Source organism: Labeo rohita, chromosome 25, assembly GCF_022985175.1.
Source record: "Labeo rohita strain BAU-BD-2019 chromosome 25, IGBB_LRoh.1.0, whole genome shotgun sequence".
NCBI lineage: Eukaryota > Metazoa > Chordata > Actinopteri > Cypriniformes > Cyprinidae > Labeo > Labeo rohita.
Genome location: NC_066893.1, coordinates 19,568,746 through 19,594,323, shown reverse-complemented (window position 1 = coordinate 19,594,323; position 25,578 = coordinate 19,568,746). Strand labels below are relative to the sequence as shown.

The following is a 25,578-nucleotide window of genomic DNA, read 5'->3' as shown; positions in this document are numbered from 1 at the left end:
AAAAAAAAGAAGATTGTTCAAGTAAAACTTTTCAGAAAAAGTTTTTACATTTTGAGAATGTTGTTTAACTTGCTACACTCTCAATGTTAATTTTTAAAAATTTTTGTGTTGGCTATTTTAACACGTTTTGTCATTCTGTGTACATAAATGATACAAATTGTGTAACTATAACACATTAGTGTGTAAAAAAAAAAGGAGTGTAGTATAGTTAGCCGGAATAACACAGTTAAGAGTTAACACAAAATGTATTGTCCTGTGTCCTTAACTAGACAAAGAGGTGTGTTAAGAAGAGAAACAGGTTTTGTTGTTTTCAATACATCCTTTTAAGAGTGTACAGTATTAGCCAAAGTTCTGAAACGTTAGTTCTAAATGTTCTCTGAAAATGTCCAGCTTTTAAACATTTTAAAAACATTTTTCTTGGTTATGTGAACTTTAGAGAATGTTCCATTTGAACCTTTTTGCAAACTTGGTAAAATGAAATCTCTAAATGCTCTGAAACAAGTAGCAAGGAGTAACATTAAAAAACAAAAACAAACAAACAACAACAAAAAACATTAGAAGACTGTCCAACTAAAATGTTTCAGGAATAGCTATTCTATTACCAATGTATAAATATTTTGGGGAAAAAAGCATTTGGCAGGCTTTTGTGCTAACATTTTGAGAAAGTTGTTAAAGAGGTCTGGAAATCTTGCTACAATGTTTGCCAAAGTTCTGTGAAAACTTAATGTTCCCATTAACTTAATGTTCAATTATGTTGTCAAACTTGATGTTCCCATTATGTTCTGGAAACATTAGCTCTGAATGTTCTCTTTTGAAGTTCAAAATCCAGTTTTTAAATGTTTTAAAAGCATTTTCCGCCCCCTTTGATTTAGTGAATGTTGAACAGAACAAGGGAATGTTCCATTTAAACATTTTGCAAACATTATGCAAATTTTACTTTTAAATGTTCTAAATGTTCTGAAACAAGTACTAAGTAGTAACATTTAAAAGACAAAAACAAAAAAGGTCCATAAATGGTGTCTAAATAGAATTTTTTTTGGTGCTATTGTTTTAAAAACATTATTAAAGGGAACCCCGGGTATTAAGACTTGCATGGCTTAATATAACATAAATGATGTCTCTTACTAAAATGTGTAGTAGAAAACCCATGCAAGATTTACGTTATTTTAAAAAATCCACATCGTTTTATACATATTCTGGACTATGGGGGGGGCGCCATTTTTTTTATTATGTAGAATGGTTGCACTTGGTGTGCCACTGAGCTACGTTATTTTTACCGCAGCACAACTCGGAATACACTTACAGGTGGTGATGGATATAAGCGTAGGCTTAAACCAAATGCTGTACTATCAGTTTTCCTCACAGAGAGTCTAAACGCACCTGGATATCGAGTGAATTCCACGCTGAGAAACTCCTTCAGTGGCTGCGGCGTCATGACAAGGCGTCACCATGTTTACATCCTGCCAGGATGGCATTCAGTGTTTCTTGTTTCTGCCTTTTGTAAGCTCTTTCAGTAGCTGTGGTCTACTAAAAGCCTCAAAGGCATCATTGCTAAAGTGGAGAGAACAAAGACGCAGGTCTTTAGGAAGTTTTATTTGTCCACAGGCATCTTCCCATTATTTTCTCCTCTTCTTATCACTAGGAAAGCAGTGAATACTTACATTGCTTCTCTTGTTGCCCATTGACTGAAATATCATCTGTGTGTTTTATTTTCCAAGTTGTGTATTCCGAGTTGTATTGCGGTAAAATAGCAACAGGTAGCGTCAGTAGTACACAGAGTGCATCTGTTCTATCAAAATAATGGTGCCCCCCATAGTCCAAAATATGTTTAAAACAATGTGGATTTTTTAAATAATATACATTATTCATAGGTTTTGTACTATATATTTTAGTAAGAGACATCATTTAGGTTATATTAAGGGAGAAGTCCACTTCCAGGATAACAATTTACAGATAATGTACTCAGCCCCTTGTCATCCAAGATGTTTGTGTCTTTCTTTCTTCAGTCGTAAAGAAATTGTTTTTTTAGGAAAATATTTCTCCATATAATGGACTGCTATGGTGCCCCGAGTTTGAACTTCCAAAATGCAGTTTAAATGCGGCTTCAAACAATGCCAAATGCGGTTGTAAACTATCCAAGTCGAGGAAGAAGGATCTTATCTAGCAAAACGATCGGTTATTTTCATTAAAAAAAAGATACAATTTAAATACTTTTTAATCTCAAACGCTCGTCTCGTCTTGCTCTGCCTGAACTCTGTGTATTCTGGTTCAGGACAGTTAGGGTCGAAAAACTCCAATCGTATTTTCTCCCTCAACTTCAAAAATGATTTCAAAATCATCCTACATCCCTGCAGAAGTACTGACCCAATCATTGCAATGATCCAGAACATGCCAAGAAATTCAAACTCCCTTAACAAAAAAGGTAAAACAGTGATATAGTTTTGAAGTTGAGGGAGAACATGAGATTTTTCGATATACCCTAACTGAATGAACCGGAAAAAACAGAGTTCAGGCAGAGTAAGACAAGACGAGCGTTTGACATTAAAAAGTATATAAACTGTATTATTTTTATGAAAATAACCAATCGTTTTGTTAGATAAGACCGTTGTTCCTCAGCTGGGATTGTTTACAACCACATTTGGGATCATTTGAAACTGCATTTAAACTGCATTTTGGAAAGTCAAACTCGGGGCACCATAGAAGTCCATTATATGGAGAAAAATTCTGAAATGTTTTCCAAAAAAAAAAAATATATATTTTTCTTTACGACCTAAGAAAGACATGAACATCTTGGATGACAAGGGGGTGAGTACATTATCTGTAAATTTTTGTTCTGGAAGTAGACTTCTCCCTTAAGCTATACAAGTCTTAATACCCAAAGTTCCCTTCAAAGACCACCTAACTTTAAACGAACATTCTAGAAATGTTACAGGAAGGACGTTTGCTCATAATTTTAGAGAAAACCCTGCTAGATTGTTAGCCAAAGTTCTGACAGCATTCCCTGTTAGCTGGTATAGCAACAAAAACACAGCTGTGAGTGTGTATCCCACACTAATCACGTTCATTTACTCCGTGGAGATTCATTTCAGAAATAGATCTTATAATGTCAGTGCCAGGCCACGTTTAAGCACAGCCTGACTATATTAGCTCGCTCACGCATATACACACACATTCGTTCACCTCTCCTCTTTATCACACACACACATTCGGAGAAGATTCCTCAGCCTCTTGATATCCCTCCAGGCCGTGTCCTCTCTCCTGTGAAATGCTCGGCTTGGTTTAATCCCTGTGTCTCGTCAGGCCCTTTTAATAGGAGCCTCATCTCAATGTCCGTGCACAACTGGAGCAGCCCGCGGGTTTATTTGAGGGAGATAGAGTTTCAGGCGACAAGCTGAACCCCTCTCGGCTTTAACTGTATCCGTCTGTCTTGTTAAAGCGCAGAGGGAGAAGGTGCTGCCTCTGAGTCACTCTAACCTCTTTTTCATTTCTCCTTCCTCTTTCCGTTCTTCAGCACGATCGAGGCCCACCATGGCGGCGCCGAGCTCCGGCGGACTCGAGGTCCTCCTCAGCACACTGCAGGTAAGCGTGCATTGTTTGGGAAGCGTGCATCTGGATTCTCTCTCTCGTACTTTGACACGTCAAGTATAGGAACGGCCCACAGATGCAAGCAGGCGCGCTGGGAACTCTAACCACACATGCAGGACACTCTCCATGTGTTGAGTGAGAAAGATAAATGACATGGACTCTAAGTAATAAAAAGTAGCCTGTGGTTAACGTAAACATGTTTACCCCCCCTCAAGGCGAATTTAACAACGTTTATGTTAATGTGCGTGAGAGGACGCACGACTTGAAATTGTAGCTGGTATGCAGTTTACAATAGTGTGTACTAGTTTTTGATTCAGTCTTTTTTGTTTTAGTAATTATTATGCATTAAACTAACACATACCGTAGCAGTTCAGAGGGATCGTCACACAAATGATTTAGCTGCTGTTTAGAAATACACATTTTGACGACTTCCATGATTAATATATTCCCATAAAATTAATTAATACTGATATCACTTTAAATATTAGTTTGATTGTATTTGGGGCAGAACTCTTTCTCAGCAAATGTTATTAAAATAGATCCGATAGATAAAAGAAAGATTTATAATACCAAATAAATCTATACACTACCAGTCAAAAGTTTTTGAACAGTAAGATTTTTAATGTTTTTAAAAAAGTCTCTTCTGCTCACCAAGCCTGCTTTTGTTTAATCCAAAGTACAGCAAAAACAGAAACATTTTGACATTTTTACTATTTACAATAACTGTTTTCTATTTGAAAACATTTAAAATGTAATTTATTCCTGTGATTTCAAAGCTGAATTTTTAGCATCATTATTCCAGTCACGTAATCCTTCAGAAATCGTCCTTATATTTTAATTTGCTGCTCAAAAAACTATTATTATTATTATGTTGAAAACAGCGGAGTATAATTTATTTCAGGTTACTTTGATGAGTAGAAAGTTAAGAAAAACTATTTATCTGAAATAAAAATAGTTTGTAACATTATGGATGTCTTTATGATCACTTTTTATAAATTTAAAGCATCCTTTCTAATTAAAAGTATTAATTTCTGTATTTTTCTGTAAATTCCAAACAAACAAAAAATTAAATTGATTCCAATCTTTTGAATGGTATTGTCTATAATGTTACACAAGCTTTTTATTTCAGATAAATGCTGATCTTTGGATATATTTCTATTCATCAGAGAAACTTGAGAAAATCTACTCAACTGTTTTAAATATTGATAAATGATAATGATAATAAAAAATGTTTTTTGAACAGCAAATCAGCATATTAAAATGATTTCTGAAGGATCATGTGACACTGAAGACTGGAGTAATGATGCTGAAAATTTAGCTTTGATTACAGAAATATATATTTACATTTAAAATATATTCAAACACAAAAAAGTGCTTTTGCAGTGTTTTGGATCAAATAAATGCAGGCTTAATGAGCGGAAGAATTTTTTAAAAGCATCAAAAATCTTACTGTTCAAAAACTTTTGACTGGTAGTGTAAGTCTTTGTTATCATCAATTTGACACATCCATGTTGAATAAAAGTATTAATTTCTTTCAAAAAAAGAAAGAAAAATATGTACCGACCCCAAACTTTTGAACTTTAGTGTATATTGTTAGAAAAAGGTTTCTGTGTTAAAAAAAACTTTTTATTCATCAAAGAATCCTGAAAAAAAGCATTACAGGTTTCAAAAGAATATTAAGCAGCACAACTGTTTCAAACACTGATAATAATTCAGCATATTAGAATGAATAAAAGTGTTCCAGAGAGCTGTGGAATTAAGTTAAATACATTTGATGACGGGACTTCATGTATATGTAGATTTGATTGTGAAATTGTGTTTACTGCTGTTGGTAGTAGTTAATAATGCAAGTATCAATATAATAGTTATTGTTGGTTTTAAATGCAAGATGTGACCAGTAAACATTCTTTTTTGTTTGTTTTCCATATCTGTTTTGAGTATTTTTAGTTCCCCTTACAAAATGTCTCTCTCGTGAATCCAAATTGTACTTTTAAATGTGATTTTTATCCACTTCCCCAACTTACGGTGACTGATTTTATATCACTGATTTGTATATATCAGTTGCTGCCAATGAGCCGCTGAGGCCTTATATGCTCACAGGGGGGTGACGTGCCGAATTCCCGATAACTTTCTACCTCTTGCATGAAAATCAAGCTCAGAAGGGCAGAAATTATTTAGTGTACGCGTCAAAGCGATTAATTGAGAGTGAAAACCACAAGATGAGATTTATTCCCACTATGCCGATAAGAACGTTGTAAGGAAAAGTGGAAAAGCAAATGCAATTTGGAAGGAGACAAGTGCAGCAATGAGCTCCGAGTGTGATTAAACGAAAGCTTTAAAAGGTTTCATTCGGATCTCACCAGAGGGAAAAGTGTATACTGCTTTAAAGTTACAGAGAATGAATAACATTGACTTGAATACATATCAAGTATTTGTTAAAGCGAATGATCTTAAAGGAGAAGTCCACTTCCAGAACAACAATTCACAAATAATTTACTCACCCCCTTGTCATCCAAGATGTTCATGTCTTTCTGTCTTCAGTCGTAAAGAAATTGTTTTTTGAGGAAAGCATTTCAGGATTTTTCTCCATATAATGGACTCCTATGGTGCCCCAATTTGGAACTTCTAAAAATGTAGTTTAAATGCAGCTTCAAAGGGCTCTAAACGATCCCAGCTGAGGAAGAAGGGCCTTATCTAGCAAAATGATCGGCCATTTTTTTCAAAAAATAAAAATTTGTATATTTTTTAAGCACAAAAGCTTGTAGCACAGACTCACATCGAAAGGTCACGCAGAACTACGGACCCAGTGTTTACAAAGCGAACGCACAAAGACTAAGAAAGTGCAAGTCAAGCGCTGTTTACAAACAAAAAGGTACAACGATGTCGGATGATTCTGAAGTTGTAGGAGAAAATAACATGACGTTTTTCGACATACTCCCTTTTTGAGCAGGAGTACACAGACGATGAAATTGTGGTGATTCGAAGATGGGATTCGTAGTAGTGATGGGAAGTTCAGATCATTTTACCGACTCTGACCTTTGAGTCTTGTTCAGCAAAATGAACAAATCTTTTTTTGAATCATTTTGTTCATTTTACCAAAATCAGCATCACATGACAGCCCCATAAGACTCACGAACGACTCGAAAAACCCGAAGACTCGAAACAGGTGAACTAAGTCCAGTACAGAACCTAATAGGACGTTGCCTTTAAAGCTGCATGTAAACTGCATTTTGGAAGTTCAAATTCGGGGTACCAGTGAAGGCTATTTATATGCAGAAAAATCCTGAAAAAAATCCTTTCCTCAAAAACCATAATTTCTTTACGACTGAAGACAGAAAGACATGAGCATATTGGATGACAAGGGGGTGAGTAAATTATTTGTAATTTGTTGTTCTGTAAGTGGAGTTCTCCTTTTAAGCATATAATCCTATATAGGCTCACTATTTTTATTTATTTATTTTTTTTTACGTAACATTGTAGTAGGAACTAGAGTTAAAAAACAAACACACAAAAAAAAAAAAAAACGTTTATTTTATTTTATTTTATTTCATATTTCTGCCCCTAAACACAATACGGCAATTTTAAGCACAAAAGCTCGTAGCACAGACTCACGTTGAAAGGTCACGCGGAACGTAGGCGGAACCACAGATATCCTATAAAGGCTCACTATTTTTATTTATTTATTTATTTATTTTTTACGTAACATTGTAGTAGGAACTAGACTTAAACAAAAAAAAAAAGGTTTATTTTATTTTATTTTATTTTATTTTATTTTATTTTATTTTATTTTATTTTATTTTATTTTATTTTATTTTATTATTTCTGCCCCTAAACACAATATGGCAATTTTACCTATTTTAGGTACCATATATCAGCGTGTTTGAACATGTCAGAAAATAGCAGTTCTTTTCGGGCAAGAAACATGCCTCCGTATGTCCTGTCAGTTCAAATAAGGATCCTCACAGCTGCATGGCATTGGCCATGTGGCCTCGGCTCTGAAGAATTGACTCCTTTATTACAACGCAAACTGACAAGGGTAGCTAGTAATACCCTCACGATTAGCCACAGCCAGCGTGTCGCCTTCCTCCAGCCATGACTGGCATCAAACGTAGCAATAAGTCCCAAATTCACTGTCCTTGACATGGAGCTGTTGGTGCCTGAAATGGGATTCTCGCTAATTCAAATTGAGACCGACACAGACGCTCAGGGTGCCGTGTAGATTTTTTTGTCCCTTATATTATTCTTCCTCTGCTTTTCCCTTCCTGTTTTAAAGCTCTCGAATCACCTTGGAGAGACACACCAGGTCCTACCTTTGGTGTGTAACATATGCAAAATCATTTTGAAGGTGTGTCAGAATAACTTTTAATAGATTTCCTGTGCTACTCAGAATTGTTTGGCCTCAAAGGAGCAGCTCCCGGGTTAAAACAGGAAGTTCAGCCAAAGCTCTCCCGGTGCGTTCTTGCCGCTCTTAAAAGTTAATGGTGTGCAGTCAATGGAGGTAGTCAATGTTCCTCATTAGAGAATTAAAAACTAACGGGGATATGAAATGAATTCCGCTTTCAAGTGGTTCTTGTGTATATTACCTCACATCCTTCTTCCGATTGGCAGATGGGAAGCATTAACGCTTTTTGATTGTAGTTTGGCATAGGTGATGCCGGACCAAAATAGATGTAATTATTCATAATTTCAAGTACCGCTGGATTATTCTGTTAAAAGATTGTTGGGCAAATAATGCTCTAATGATGTGCCAGCTGGCTCTCTATGCTAGTCACACTCATTAATGTTGAGTAATTAACATGGTTGCGTGGAATTAGCCCAGATGGTGATGACGGGGCCATCGATTTCCGAGAAAGAGCACATGCTTCGTTTTACTAGTGTAAAAGTTCATCCTCAGTGAGTTGTAGTTTCTTCATTAAACCCAGTCAACTTCAGGGTCAGAAATTAATGTGGGTATATGGAGCGAAAATGCCGCAGAATGTGACAAAAATGCCCTGCAAGTAAAATTTAAGGGGCTAAAAATGTCCCCATAATGAATTCATTTGTTCTTTTTCTGTAACATTTCATATTTTTCTATTATATGTTTCATAGTTACAGAGATTTTCCATAAAACATTGGGTTAATTAAGATATTTGGCATACGTATGTGTGTTTTTATATGCTTTTAGAAAAATGATCCCCTCATAAAGGTCAAAAAGTCCCTGAAATAAAGTCCAAGTAATAGTTCATCCAAAAATCATTTACTAGCCCTCAGGTTTTTCCAAGTTTTATGATTTTTCTTTCTGCAATAGGACACAACAGGATTTGTAGACAAAATGTCTTGATGGTTCTTTAGCTTACAGTTGCTGCGTTTCCGTTACATCTGCGTAAAACTTTAACAATATTTTGTACATTTTGAAGTCAAAAGTTTGCATACACCTTGCAGAATCTGCAAAATGTTTTTTTACCAAAATAAGAGGGATCATACAAAATGCACGTTGTTTTTTTTTAATTCTGACCTGAAGATATTTCAAACAAAAGACGTTTACGTATAGTCCACAACAGAAAATAATAGTCAAATAGTTGAATAATAATAGTTGAATGATCCACAGCTGTTTTTTTTTTTTTTGTTTAGTGATAGTTGTTCATGAGTCCTTTGTTTGTCCTGAACAGTTTAACTTCTTGCTGTTCTTCAGAAAAATCTTTCAGGTCACACACATTTTTAAGCATTTTTGTGTATTTGAACCCTTTCCAACAATGACTGTATGATTTTGAGATCCATCTTTTCACACTGAGGACGACTGAGGGACTCATATGCAACTATTACAGAAGGTTCAAACACTCACTGATGCTTCAGAAGGAAAAATAATGCATTAAGGGCTGGGGGTTGAAAACTTTTGAACAGAATGAAAATGTGTACATTTTTCTTATTTTGCCTAAATATCATATCTTTTTCATTTAGTACTGCCCTTCAGAAGCTACAGAAGATACTTACATGTTTCCCAGAAGAAAAAATATGTTAAATGTCCCCTGATCTACAAATTCAAAAAGTTTTCACCCCCTGGCTCTTAATGTATCACGTTTCCTTCTGGAGCATCAGTGAGTGTTTGAACCTTCTGTAATAGTTGCATATGACTCCCTCAGTTGTCCTCAGTGTAAAAAGGTGGAATTTTAAATCATACAGTCATTGTTGGAAAGGGTTCAAAGACACAAAAATGCTTTTTTTTGGCACCTGAAGGATTTTTCTGAAGAACAGCAGGCAGTTTAGCTGTTCAGGACAAACAAGGGACTCATGAACAACTATCACTAAACAAAAAACACTATTTTTAAATTCAACTATCATTTGCCTTGTGGACTACAAGATGTAAACATCTTTTATGTGAAATATCTTATTCAGGTCAGTACTAAATAAAAAATAACATGCTTTTTGCATGATCCCTCTTATTTTGTTAAAATAATTACTATTCAAGATTCTATAAGGTGTATGTAAACTTTTGACCTTAACTGCAAATGTTGATAGAAAAAGCATTGCAAATTAATGCCATTTCCATTAATCGACTTTTAATAAATCGATTTGAATAAATTCTCATTTATTATGAAACTGTTTTGATTCTTAAATCCCAAGAATCGATTACTCTAGCCTGTTTTCAGTTAATGAATGGAACATTGTAGCTCACCTTCTATTCAATAAATCGTAATAAGCTTTGTGCTTTGTTAATTTTGATATGAAACAAAGTCTCAGATTTCAAATTCTGTCCATTTTATTACAATATTCAAATAATAAATCCCATTTTGGTGCTGTTTAATGCGGAGTGACACATTAATACCAGTTTCAGCAAGCAAAAAACAAATAAACTTGTTAGTCAGCTAGAAAAATGAACTCTAGAGAGGGTGATTTTGCTAAATATATGCAGCATATAACATATATTCATTATATTTTTTTCTGTTCTTCATCATTTAATTTATGTTTGAGTAAATCTGTCAAGTTTTTATGACAGCTACCATTTATGTTTATATAAAAACACTGAATTGAATTGAACCCAATCAGAAATTGAATCGAATTGCAAGCTTGTGAATCATAATCAGATTGAATGGTAAAATTTGTGTCGAATCCCAGCTCTATTAATAAATATAAAATGAAGTCTAAAATTTGAAAGTTAAAAAAAAAAAAAAAAAAATATATATATATATATATATATATATATATTTATTTATTTATTTATTTATTTATTTATTTTTATTTTTTTTTTTTTTAGCCTTTCAAATTTTAGACTTCATTTTATATTTATTAATAGAGCTGGGATATATATATATATATATATATATATGTATATGTATTTGTTTATATTAAACATTGCTATATTTTATTCAATTATATAAAAAATATTGCCTATACAACTAATTGAAAGTACTAAAATTGCCAAAATTGAAAAAAAAAAAAAATTAAAATCTATGAAGAAAAATATAAAACAAATAAAGACATAAATAAATAAAAATAAATAAATAAATAAAAATGAAATAAAACAAACTTAGCCCAAAAAAAAGGAAAATTAAACTAAAAGCTAAATAAAATATTAGAAAACTCTACAAAAGTATGTAAATAATACTAAAATAACACTGTCTACAATGCATCCCAAACAATACGTCTCCACACCCACAGAAACAGGCGGCATTGACTTTTAAAGTCCGTGTATGACTGCTCTGCTGACACTGGTCTCTTTTGTCAGTTCACTAATGTGGGTAAGAGTGACAGCTCCCTGGCAGGACCCGTCTCTTTGCTGTGCAGTTGGCTGTGGAGATGCCTAATAGGATTCAATGGCTATTGTCAGAAAGACACGGCCTGCACAGATGCAGGCAGGACAATGTTGTATTCTCTCTCTCTTTCTGTCGTTTTTGACCTATAATGAGAGCTGAAGCTTGAATCCCCAGCTGTGGAGTTCCTTCTATGAGGATTACAGCCCCCGACCGCCTACCCGTCAACTGCTGCTGCTTTTAACCACGGGGCTCCGGGTCCCCGCTGGGGTGCCAGCCCCAGTCTGTTCTGAAAACGGACACAATGCTGGGAGATTTTTGCTGTGCCAGCCAGGAAGCACTCAACACTTTATACATCACATGGGGCGTGAATAGTGATGTCATCTGTGCTTGCTTTATTGGAGTTGCTTAGATTCTTTCATGGTCGTTGAGCCAGAATTTGCGTATACGCTGTAGGAAATCTTAATTCAGAGGCCAGGTTAAGCTTTAGGCTTTGTTGTTTAAATGTGTTGCTCTTTCTGTTTTTAGAACGCTGGAGACATCGAGAGCATGCTAAACATCCTCAACGTCCTGGATGAACTCTTGTCCGCAGGTGAGACGGCGTTATTTTTGATTCATACATGTTGATTCATATCTCAACACTGATTGGACTGAAATCAACTACGAGAAGAGAAATCACTTTGTGTGTCAAAAACCACTTGTACAAAAAATACTTTTGCTGTTAAATATGTGTTGCTCATGAGTATAAATATTTTATTTTATTTATTTTAGTACTTTAGCTTATTTCAGTTGGTTGCCAAGACACTATTTCTTCTAAAATAAAGCCAAAAAAAAAAAAAAAACACACACACAAATTACATTTGCTGATATATGGGTGTTGCTCATATTATTTATTTATTTATTTATTTTAGTACTTTATCTTATTTTAGTTAGTTGCCAAGACACCGTTTCTGTTTATGTAATATTTATATTTATGTCCATATTAATATTTATTTTACATCTAATGTCCCAGTTTTAGTAATTTTAGTACTTCAACTTATTTTATTTAGTTGCCAAGGCACTATTTTTACTTTAATATGAATTTAATTTTGAAATCTAATATTTCTAGTTAATTTTATTTTTATTTTATTTTTTGTTTTAGTGATTTTAATACTTCAATTTATTTCATTTAGTTGCCAAGCCACCATTTTTACTTTTCATGTCATTTTTATATTTTTATGTTCATATTAATATTTATATTACATATAATATCTAATTTTTTAATCCATTATTATTTATTTATTTATTGTTTTAGTAATTTTAGTACTTCAATTTATTTATCATGTTTATGTTCATATTAATATTTATGTTACATCTAATATCTCATTTTTAAATCCAATATTTTACTATTTATTTATTTATTGGTTGTTTTAGTAATTTTAGTACTTTAATTTATTTATCATATTTATGTTCATATTAAAATTTGTATCACATCTAATATCTAATTTCTAAGTCTAATGTTTCTATTTATTTTTATTATTTATTTATTTATTTATTTATTTATTTTTTACTTTTCCCCCCTCAGTTTAGCTGTCAAGGCACAATTTTTCATGTGTTTTTTTTTTTTTTTTTTTTTTAATGTTCATATTAATATTTATATTACATCTAATATAAATATAGCATATTTATAAAATATATATTGTTTAAATATTTTATTTTATTTATTTGTTGATTTTGGTCGGTTGATTTAGATATTTGAACACACATTTCACATTTCATATATATATATATACAAAAGTTATTGTCTTTGGTTATTAAGGAGACAACAGTGTCAATGAAGAGCATGCTTGAGATTAAATATGAGATGTAACAAAAAAAACAAAAATCAATGTAAATAGCACTAAATAGTCTGTCATTTCAAAGGAGCAATTTTATTTATTTATTTATTTATTTGTTTTCAGTATTATTTTTGATACCTAATATGGTTTAGTCAATCATAGGACCAAAAATGCTCAGTTAAACAACGATGCATATACAGGTGACGATTACACATTGCTTTTTCGTTGTGTCCCTGCATGAAAAAACTGTAATGAATCACTTTTATCCTCCTCTGCAGATATCTTTAGATAAAAGCATCTGCTAAATGCGAATAATTTGCTTGATTTAAGTCAAGACAACTTCAGAGAACACAGGGAAAAAAAGAAACGTTGAAAATCCACAATAATAAGGCATTAACTTCAAAACCAAATCTTTTAAAGCGGTCTTCATAATGCTGGTGATCTCCCAGGATGTACTTATAAAAACTGATTTGTTCCAATGCTATTTATTTCCATATCTTGACCTTATTCTTGTCTATTATTCACCGACAAATCTACTGAATAATACTCTCGTAGAGGTGGAACAGTACTATACTAATCCTGTAATCTGAAATTAATTTACTGCTAAGTAATTAGCCAAATTTATTCACCAGCCTCCAGCACAAAGTTCTAATCAGCATGAATTTTCATAAGTCGAAAATAAACCCAGACGTCTTCTTGCGATAATGCGCCAGTGGCAAAGATGGCACCACCAGTTTGCGTACGAGTTGTTATCAGCCTAAATTTGACATTTTGTGAAATGATGGTGGCTGTTTCCTGTAGGCACAGACAGACGGATTCATCATATGATATCAAAAGGAGGCAGCGAGGCTCTGCTGACGGCTCTGGTGAACTCAGCCTGCAGCTTCATGCCCAACTACACCATCCTACTGCTGCTGCTGCACCTGCTGGCCAAGGTGGGCTACCGAGGTGAGTGATGAAGAAGCAGGGCCAGGAGAGAAGGTGAGGAGACAAAAAAATTTTATTTGACTATGATGGTGGGGTGTCCAAACTCGGTCCTGGAGGGCCGGTGTCCTGCAGAGTTTAGCTCCAACTTTGTCGTAGTATGGTCGTAGTATTTCGAGTTTATTCTTGTAATATTTTGGCTTTATTATTGAAATATTTAGACTTTATTCTTGTAGTATTTCAACTTTATTGTAGTAGTATTTTGACTTTATTCTTGTAGTATTTCGACTTTATTGTAGTAATATTTTGACTTTATTATTAAAATATTTAGACTTTATTCTCGTAATATTTTAACTTTATTCTCATATTTCAGCTTTATTCTCAAAATATTTTGACTTCATTCTTGTCATATTTCGTCTTGATTATCATTATATTTCAACTTTATTCTCATAATATTTCGACTTTATTTTTGAAATATTTCGACTTTATTCTCGTAGGATTCCAACTTTATTCTTGTAGTATTTTGACTTTATTTTCGTAATATGACGACTTTATTCTCGTAATATTTCGACTTTATTCTCAAAATATTTAGACTTTATTGTCATAGTATTTTGACAATATTTTTGTAATATGTCGACTTTATTCTCATAATGTTTTGATTTTATTCTCGAAATATTGCGACTTTATTCTCATAATATTTCGACTTTATTCTTGTAGTATTTCTACTTTATTCTTGAAATATTTCGACTTTACTCTCGTAGTATTTCGACTTTGTAGTAATATATTGACTTTATTCTCGAAGTATTTAGACTTTATTCTTGTAATATTTCAACTTTATTCTCATAATATTTTGACTTTATTCTCATAATATTTTGACTTTATTCTCATAATATTTCGACTTTATTCTTGTAGTATTTCGACTTTGTAGTAATATTTTGACTTGATTCTTGAAATATTGACTTTATTCTCATAATATTTTGACTTTATTCTCGTAGTATTTTAACTTTGTTTTCGTAATATTTTGACTTCATTCTCAAATTATTTTGACTTTAGTTCTCCAGACTAAAACAGTTGCATTTGCGACCAAAAATCTTAATTTGTGAGTCAAGAAAGTCAAAATATTACTACTAAGTCGAAATACTACCAGAATAAAGTCGAAATATTTCGAGAATAAAGTCTAAATACTACAACAGGGCTCGAAATTGCGACCGTTTTGGTCACATATGCTTCCAAAATTTAATCTGCGTGACTTCCAAATATATTTGGAAGCATTTGTGCGAGTGCGAAAATTGTTGTGGTGCGACTTTCGCTAGCCTAACTACTGCCCTGACTGCTGTGAGCTGTTTCGCCGTTCTCCCCAACATTACATAATTAATTAAACTTGATCTTTACATTCTTAACTTTGATGCATATTTTAGATATTAGCCGTCAATCACTCCCTGTCACTGACACTGCGCTCCACTGAAACTCGGAATCGGCCGTTTTTTTTTTTTTCTCTCTCAACCAACCTCTGTTCCGATGTGGTGCCCATTTTCGACCCCTGCCAAATTATTACCCCCTCTCCTTAAAATGCTGATGAAAACGAGAAAAGATGAGACATAAACATGTGGCAGTATGACTAAAATGTTAAAGGGTTAAAAAAGAAAAGAGAAGAAAATAAAACACCTAAAAAAATGATTTGGAGCCAAATTTTGGCTCCTGAATTGATTTTTTTTATTTATTTTTATTATTATTTTTTTTTTTTAAAGTCCAGGAGCCTTGGACTTTATACTCGTAATATTTCGACTTTATTCTCAAAATATTTGGACTTTATTCTTGTAGTTTCATCTTTATTCCCAAATTATTTATTTTTTTATTTTTTACCATGACATCGTCGTAATCTTTAAATCTAATAAATCTAATAAATCCAATAATTCTATTAGGTTTAGTAATTTTAGTAGTTCAACTTATTTCATTTAGTTGCCAAGGCACCATTTGTACTTTGCCTGTAATTTTTATATATTTATGTTCATATTAAAATGTATAATTCATATCTAATATAATTCTGATATAATTCATATCTATTTTTAATCTATTATTTCTATTTATTTTTTTATTTAAGTTTATATATTTTTTTTACTTCACTTTTAGTAAGTTTAGTACTTTAACTTATTTCATTTAGTTGCCAGCACACCATTTTTTAATGCATTTATATTTTTATGCTCATGTTAATATTTATATTACATCTAATATCTAATATTTTAGTAATTTAGTAATTTTAGTACTTCAGCTTATTTCTGTTAGTTATCAAGTTACCTTTTCCACATTTTGTGTAATATTTATTTACATAAAATATTAGATGTAAAAATAAAAGTCTTTATATTAATTCTATCTTTAACCTAATATCAAAGTTTTTTAATCTAATATTTATATTTTATTTCAGCTTTATTTCACATACAGAAAATACATTTTAATAGTTTGTTTTAATAAAAATTATGACAATTAATAAAGAATAGTGACTTAAATTTTAGTTTGTACATAAAAAATCTTTTTTAACATCTTTACTTGAAAAGAAAAAAAAAAACAGCAGCACTTGGGTTTGTAAAAATATAATGACAACATTTCCATTTCAGCTAAAATATATTGTAAAGTATGTTCTTATTGCCTGAGTTTTTGTAATTTTGCCTAACATTTTAGCTTTCAGTGTGAACCAAAAAAATAACTGGCTCAAGACAGTTGATTTAGAGACAGTGTAGTGTCCTCAAATTAGTTCAACTCCAATTCAGTTTTTATGTTTCCTCTTCAGCTCTTCATTGTAAGTAGTTCACACTGCAGGAGCCAATTGTATATCTCATTATGATTTAGAATTTAATCATCTTTAGTGCTGAGTATTTCATTCTGAGAGTTCATCACTGGATTGCTATAAATAACACCTCGCCAAAAATAGGCGTCTCTAATGTGCAGAATGCCCGTAAGTCACATCTCGTCTGAGGGTGCAGACAGCATGTGCAGGGTCGCTGTCGGGTCAGGTAAAAGCCCTCAATCCTGAGGGGTCAGAGGTCTCCATCTGAGCACAAGCATGGTCAGTGTTTAGATGTTGTGTAACTTAAGGAGCGAGAGTTTGATCCCTCGCTGGATCCTGTGTCTGTCAGCTTTCCTCTCCTGCACTTTGATGTCTGTCCTAATGAAGCTCAGCAACAGGGTGAGTCAAAGCAGTAGGGCGTGTTTTCCTTCATCTTCATGTCTTCCTTTTCCATTTAGACAAAACACATCTAAAAACAAATACCATCTGTTGAGAACGAGAATTTGTTGTTTTGCGCTCAAGCTGTGTTTGTAAACGCTTGTAGTCATGGTGGGTCTGCAGGATGTTGGGTTTGAATGGTTCCTGTAGCGTTCCTCTCTGGGCGGTGGGTTTTTACGGACAGCAATTTTTAGTCCCCACCAAGTTTTCAATAATCCATTTGTATTTACAAAGCAGGGATCATTGTCCATTTCAAATAGTGTGATGACCTGCACTGGTTTCCAGAACCAAAACTAGTTGATGTACTGTATGGAAATACTGTAACATTCTGCAGCATTTTCGTTATTCTGCTTTTTCTTATCTTCATTTTTTTTTTTTTTTGCAAATCTAGGTAATTTACCACAGAAATACAGTGTTTTTGAGTGCCTTTTAACTGTTATGGTGCCTGTTGTGGTCTAGTCTCCTGAAAACTTTGCATGCTTGTTTAGAATCACCTGTCTCATGTGCTCACCAGGTTTTGTGAAGTTTTGAATTTTCCTTTAGGCTTTATAGGATTTTGGGTAAATTTGGACCAGCCCCTTTCCTAAACGGCTCCGCTATAGCTTCCCAAAGGGTAATTTTCAACTTTTTTTTTGGTTAATTATTGATCTAGAGAGTCCAGAGAGTTGTACAGCTTCCCAAAGGGTAATTTTAAGGTCATTTTAGGTAGTTCGCAATGGTAGGGTTTTTTTTTTTTTTTTTTCATTTTTATGTCAAACATTCAAAGAACAATTTGATTGACAGCAGTGGTCCTAGAGGCAAAGTTGTTCAGAATTAGGAAATCGATCATATGATGGGAAGATCTAGTGTATGCGTGAATGTATGAACATTTTCTGCAAGGTCATTTAGCATAGAAATACAGTTTTTTTTAACTGTTAAAGCATCAGCTGTGATCTGATCTCCTTAAAACTTTGTATGCTTGTTTGGAATCACCTGTGTCATGCGCTCCACATGTGTTGTGAAGTTTTGAGTTTTCCTTTAGGCTTTATAGGATCTTGGGTGAATTTAGACAGGTTCATTTTCTAACCGACCCCGTTATAGCCTCCCAAGGGGCAAATTTCAACATTTTTTGATAATTATTGACCAAGAGAGTCCAGAGAATTGTACTGCAGTGTTTTTTTTTCCAGATTGAGCAAAAAACTAGGGAATAGTTAGCAAAAGTCGTTTTTTGACAACTTCACAATTTGAATAACAGCAGTGGTTCTGGAAGCAAAGTTGTCCGGAATGAGGAGTTCTATCATATGATATGAATATTGCACGTATGTATGAAAGACCGTGCAACGTTCAATGTCCTTATAGACACTTGTGGCACTTCGGACCAAGACGATTTTAATGTTGAAAGGACAAAAGGTTGCACAATTATAACCATTTTTATGTTTTTTTTTTCGAGCACCACCAAGTGGCGAAGCTCAGTGTTTTTTTTTTTTTTTTTCCCTTGTGACCTCAGATTGTGCTCTTACATATGTGTTCTGAGTTTGGTTGATATATTTCATTCTGTTCAGGAGTTATAGGCATTTCACTAAAAGTGGCCCTGGCCCTTCCCCTTTCGAACGTTTGTTGTCCCTTTGAAATGGCGAGTCGAAGGTTCAACTTTTTTTAATTATTAATGATATTTGCTCTACAAAAAAATTTTCCTGCACTGGTTTGGTTCCGATCGGGCGAAAAACCTAGGATTAGTTCTCAAAAGTAGGTTTTTCAAAAAATGCAAAATACCCAAATATTTAGTAGGCTCACATTCGAATCTGAACGTCATGAGCCAAGGATTCTGATGACATAAGACACTTGAGCCTGTGACTGATGATTTAGAAGTTATGAGTGATTTCGAACTTTTGTTCGCTGTAGCGCCCCTGTCAGGCTGATTGGGGTGAGCTTTGGTGATGTTGTAGGCGGTGTGAGTACAACCATCCCTCAAACTTTCAAGTCTCTACGACTTACGATTAGGTCTGCACGATCAGTTTGACGTAGAGATCACTGATCCGTGACCATTCTAGCAATTACAATTGGGTTTCAGTGCTATGCGCTTGAACTTCTAATTATTCGATTATTCAATTAATCGTCAGAATAGTCGATTGGTTACTTGATTACCAAAATAATTGTTAGTGACGGTTCTATTCCAATGCTTGTGTTTCACTCAGGGGCCGTTTACACGTTTTCAGCCAAAATATGGAAACTTTTTATGCGTTTTGCCTGTTCGTTTACATGACAACAGCATTTTGAGGACTGAAAACGCATAATTTTAAAATTGGGTTTCAAAGTTTTTGAAAATGCTACTGTTAGCGTTTCTGTGTAAACACCCAATACGGGAATCTTTGAAAACGGTGATGTCATGCGCGTGCATAGTACGTGTTAGGTATGTAGACATCCGCAGTACGTGTCGATTTTAAAAGCAAGCGTGAACAAACTGCGTTCCAACTACTGGCCTGGCATACGTAATACAGCGTTTGGCAGTTTTCACGAATATGTGTAAACGCAAATTGTTTTGAAAACATTGTCATGTATACGTGAAACTTTTTAAAAACGCAAGGGAAAAACTTTTCAGTTTTTGCCTACATCGTTGTCATGTAAGCGTAGCCTTAATTAATCTGATTTTGTGTTTGATTTTGAAAGTGATATTGTCTCTTTGATATCCCAATTTCCCTATTAGACATCCCAGGGAATGTGGTTTTGATCTCCAGACCAAAGCAATCTGTTTCATCGCAGCTGCCAACAGCTCAAAAATTTTGCCTTCCCAGATCCCTGTAGTGTGCAAAACACTGTCAGAACAAGACTTTACAAATGTACATTTTCTGAATGTCAAAAAGGAACACCATTTTCTTATTTCCCTCAGATCGTCAGATTGGTCTTAAAGCGCAGAAGGCAGATGCAGTTCTGGTGGTTCTGGGTTTGCTACGGCAGAATACAGAGAACGCCCGGAGAGCCGCTGCCTGTCTTTGGGTTCTCAGAGTCTTCTGCTCTTCTGGTGAGTCTGATCTCAGACCATTTCATTTTAGCTTAAATCATATTTACTTATGATTTAAAGGGATAGTTCACCCAAAAATAGAAATTCTGTCATTAATTACTCACCCTCATGTCCTTCCAAACCTGTAAGACCTTCGTTCATCTTCGGAACACAAATTAATATATTTTTGATGAAATCCAAGAGCTTTCTGACCTGAACTGAAACGTTCACGACCCAGAAAAATAATCGATGTGACATCAGTGGTAAAGTCGTTGAAAAAACTCATTATTTTTGTTTTCCTTGCGCACAAAAAGTATTCTAGGTGGTAGTAGTGTTGCTGTCTTTGCAGGGTCGGAAAGCTCTCGGATTTCATCAAAAATATCTTTATTTGTGTTCTGAAGGTGAACGAAGGTCTAACAGGTTTGGAACATAATGAGGGTGAGTAATTAATAACAGAATGTTCATTTTTGGGTGAACTATCCCTTTAAAGTAGATGAGGTACTTTCAGATAAGCTAAATACTCAAAACAATAGCGCCCCTACACTATCAGAAGGTACAGTTCTGATGCTGGGGCGGTACCCTAAGTGAAAAGGTACAAATATATACTTTTAAAGTACTAATATGTACTTTTAAGGTACCAAAATGTACCTTTAATGTATCAATATGTACTTTCAAATTACTAAAATGTACCTTTAAAGTACTAATATGTACTGTTTAGGGGTACCTTTTCACTTTTGTACCTTAGGGTACTGCCCCAGCAACAGAACTGTACCTTTTTTCTGAGAGTGTACTGAAAAAAACCCCAGCTAAAACCAGCCTAAGCTGGTTGGCTGGTCTTAGCTGGTTTAAACTGGAAGTAGCTGGTTTTAGCTGGTCTCCCATCCTGACCAGGCTGGTTTTGGAAGTGGCCAAAACCCCTCTAAAACCAGCCTGCTGACCAGCTAAGACCAGACTGAATGGCCTAGTCTGGTTTTAGCTGTTTTTTTCGGCAGGGACCTTAAATATATGCAATCCAATTCCGTACTAAAAAGTGTCCTGTTCCATTTTTCATATTTTTTGACATTACTTTCTACCTGTGCACCTCTGTGGTTTAATATAATTTCCATAAAGTAGCTTTTTTTGATGCACATCTGTTCATTTCCTTGCATCTGTAGTTATTTTCCCATCTTTCATAACACATTTCCAGCTATGAAAGGTTCAGGTGAAATTGCAAACCAAGCGGTAGCACTTATTGTGCCGTTTGCTTTGGAACGTCATTATTACCATACTTACACACCTGTCATATACAAATCTAACTTAAAGATGAATATATTCTGTTTTTGCTCTATGTGGGGAAGGTCAGCCTCCACCTTTGTTTTACTCTTTGCATGTTATTCCACCAGTCCTTGTTTTCATGGAAAATGCGATAACGAGTAAGCAGCCATAAAATGCAAATCGACCTTTGTTGGTTTTTATTTCAAATGCAGTCGTCTGTATGCAGAGTCGATAGTGTGAGGTCTGTTTATCAGTTATGTGACAGATATCCTGTGAATGATACCGGCACAGGACGTTCAGCTCTCAGGTTGAGACCGTGAGAAATGCACCTCTCGGTTATCATTCCGAAAAGGCATCCAAAAGTCTTTTATGCTTTATCATAAAAGCTGAAATATATCTTTTTTTGAAACACTAGACGTACAGTCTGTGTACCCTGGGATGCCGAAAAGATTCCGCTGTAGCGACCGTCAGTGTTTATGATGCTAGCTAGCGTTGTAGCAAGCACAATGTATTAATAGAAGAAATATCATCTGGGCACATGCCTTGTTTATAAGGGTGAAGTTTGGACTTCGGTGGTCTCTTAAAATTCCCCCTTGAGTCTATCCTTGTGGATTGACAGGGGATCCAGTATATGGCGCTGTGAAATGCAATCTTTTCAGTAGTGTTGGGTTCAGCAATGTTGCAAAGACTTTTATTGTTGTGTTAATCACATATCTGGTGTTTTAGTGACCACGGCCGACCTGCTGGGGAAGAACCGAGGACTGGATGTGGTCTTCAAACTTATATCTCCACACACCACCAAGCACCTTCGCACTGTCAAGTGAGTATCACATGTCGTGTGGGTGCGTCATTGGCGTATACAGATCTCGCTTGACAGTAAGAACAGTTCTGCATGCTGAGAACGCTGGTCATTACGTTACTCACATGCTTGCTTACATTAGTCTAAATAAAGACGTATGCACAACATAGATTGTTCCTATTTTGATGTTGAACTGATTTATTATGATATTGTGCTGTCGAATGGTTAATCATGATTAATCGCATCCAAAATAAAAGTTTTTGTTTACATAATGAATGTGTGTACTGTGTATATTTATTATGTATATTATATTTATATATATATATATATATATATATATACATATATATATATATATATATATTGATGCAATTAATCATGATTAATTGTTTGACAGCACTACTATAATAATATATTTAATCTAATATTTAATATATTACAGACTTAAACCTGACCCTACCACTATTTTTTGCATTTTATTCTTTCACCACCACAACAACAACAATACAGTTTTCATAATAATAATCTGGAATGTCTTATAAATGCATTATGTGTAATGCATAATATATTATGTGCATAATGTATAGCCACATATAATCAAAATTATTTTAAATAGATAAATATTTAAAATATTTATTTTTTTATTAAAAAAATGCTAAACCCACATTAGAACTAAATTATTATTATTATTATTATTATTGTTATAATTCTAATGTGATTTTAGCTTTTACTACTACTAATAATAATAATAATAATTTTTTGAATGTCTTATAAATGCATTAAGCCGTATATAGCCACTTGATATAATCAATTATTTAAAGTGGAGAAATATTAAAATATTATTTTTATTATTAATAATAATTATAATACTAAACCCACATTACATTATTACATTATTATTATTATTATTATTATTTATACTTCTAATATGTCTTTAACTTAATAATAATAATAATAATAATAATAATAATAATAATAATAATAATAAATAATACTTTTGAATGTCTTATAAATGCATTAAGTCATGTATATCCATTTTAGGTAATCAAAATTATTTAAAATGGAGAAATATTTAAAAATATTTAAATATTCTTTTTATGGACAACAACAACAACAACAATAATAATAATGATAATAATAGTAATAATAATAATAATAATATATGCTAAACCCACAATAGAACTAAATTATTATTATTATTAGTAGTAGTAATATATTATAGATTATTATTCATAATAATAATAATAGTAATAATAATGTTGTTTTTATGCTGCATTTTACTTTTATGCAAGATTAGAAGTAAAATAAATAAAATAATAATAATAATTTTATTTTTATGCTGCATTTTACTTTTACATGAGATTAGAACTAAAAAAAAATAAATAATAATAATTGTATTTTTATGCTGCATTTTACTTTTATGTGAGATTAGAACTAAAAAATAGTAGTAGTAATAATAATAATAATAATAATAATAATAATAATAATAATAATAATAATATATTTTTAATAATTAACATGTATTGTTTTAACTTTTTTTTTTGTGATCACCTAGAATCTGAGTGTGTGGTCCACTAAATGTACAGACATAATATGACTTTCCATGATATCAAATTTTTCCAACAGCAGAAGGTCAGAAATTCTGAATTTTAAGTCTCTCTGCAAGGCGAGTCTCTCTCTCTCACCTGCAGTTGCAATCCTGCTTACCTTGCTATAGAAAAGGCCAAAGCATAATCTTAATGTCAATTTTCTGTTAAGTGTTTGTGCTCCAAAACTGAGCTTGTTTGTCAAAGATAACAAGGCTTACTTTTTTTTTTTGAATGTGTCAGAAATAGTTTCTTGTTTCTGTAAACATGAGTTTAGATATTTAGCGTCTTAATTTCTTAATAAAAATGTGTTTTTTTTTTTTTTTGGAGTAATATCCACAGATTTGCCGAACATGTGTTTTCCCTACACAGGAAAGTGGGTGGGTTCTGTTGAAATTAGTAGGCTGACTGTAGGGGGTTGTGCATTTGTTTGCTGCACCACATGTGGCATGACATATTATCAAACAGAAGTGCTAACACAATTGTAAGATGCCTTCCTCGGTGTGCTGGCCTTGTATAATTAGTGTCTTATATTGCAACTCATAGATCAAATCCAGTCCTGGGAAATTTGCATGCACAATCCAACTCATTATAGCAAACATGCTCATTGAAATGCTCAGAAGATGCTTGTTTACTGGGGTTTGGCAACTGTGCGCTGCGAAGATATGTTAGCTAGGTGCTGATTGGCAGTTACTAGCCTAACTTGGGTAAACAGTGCTTGACCTACAGTGACAGGAAATGAATTCCTATATGAAGTGTGCAGCACTTGTTGAGTGTGTCCTGATGCTGCCCAGAGCAGCAAACCCTGATCCAAGCTGTGTTCCGATTCAGAGGGTACGTACGTAGTGTTCACTGCTCCCTACACTTTGTAAGGGGGATTTCGAGAGAAGTGCACTTCTCTGTTGATGTGAAAGGATGTACAACATAACCACAGACAGCACAACATAATATACTTTAATGAATGAACAAATATCTTTCAGTTCTATCATTTGTTTGTTCTGTCTACTTTTGTTTTATCTTTTTTTTTGTTTTATTGATCTATCACACAAAAGTCAAAATTGTTAGATATATACTAGTCAGAATTGTGAGAAAAAGTCAGAATTGTGATATATAAACTCGCATTTGCAAGAAAAAAGTCAGAATTGTGAGATGTAAACTCGGATTTGAGAGAAAAAGTTGGAATTGCGAGAAAAAGTGACAATTGTGAGAGAAAAAAGTTGGAATTGCAAGGAAAAAATAAGATATAGATATAAACCAGTTGGAATTGTGAAGGAAAAGGTCAGAATTGTGAGGTATTTGCATTTGCAAGAACAAAATGGGAATTACGAGGAAAATAGTCAAAATTGTGAGATGTAAACTTGCATTTGCAAGAAAAATGTCAGAATTGCTATATATAAACTTGTATTTGCAATTTAAAAAAAGTCAGAATTGTGAGAATTAGAATTGCAAGAAATATGTTCAAAATTGTGAGATATAAACTTGCATTTGCAAGAAAAAAAGCCAGAATTGCAAGAGAAAAAAGTTGGAATTGTGAGGGGAAAAAAAGTCAGAATTATGAAATATGAACTTAAATTAGTGAGAAAAAAGTCAGAATTGCTAGATACAGTACTGTGCAAAAGTCTTAGGTCACTAGTATTTTCATCAGCTAAAAAATGGTTTAAAGTCAGTTAAAGTCAGTCTTTTGCTGTA

General features: G+C 33.5%; 1 protein-coding gene across 5 annotated transcripts in view; it reads left to right on the top strand.

Annotated features, from left to right (window-relative positions):
- Positions 1-25,578, top strand: part of LOC127156274 (cytosolic carboxypeptidase 4) — a 249,185-nt gene that overhangs the window by 34,268 nt on the left and 189,339 nt on the right. For all 5 annotated transcript variants that reach the window (XM_051099028.1, XM_051099029.1, XM_051099030.1 and 2 more), the window contains 5 exons: positions 3,512-3,579; positions 11,841-11,904; positions 13,931-14,077; positions 20,140-20,271; positions 22,231-22,324. In XM_051099028.1, the coding sequence (XP_050954985.1) occupies positions 3,512-3,579; positions 11,841-11,904; positions 13,931-14,077; positions 20,140-20,271; positions 22,231-22,324 (505 nt within the window). The remainder of the gene's footprint in view (positions 1-3,511; positions 3,580-11,840; positions 11,905-13,930; positions 14,078-20,139; positions 20,272-22,230; positions 22,325-25,578) is intronic.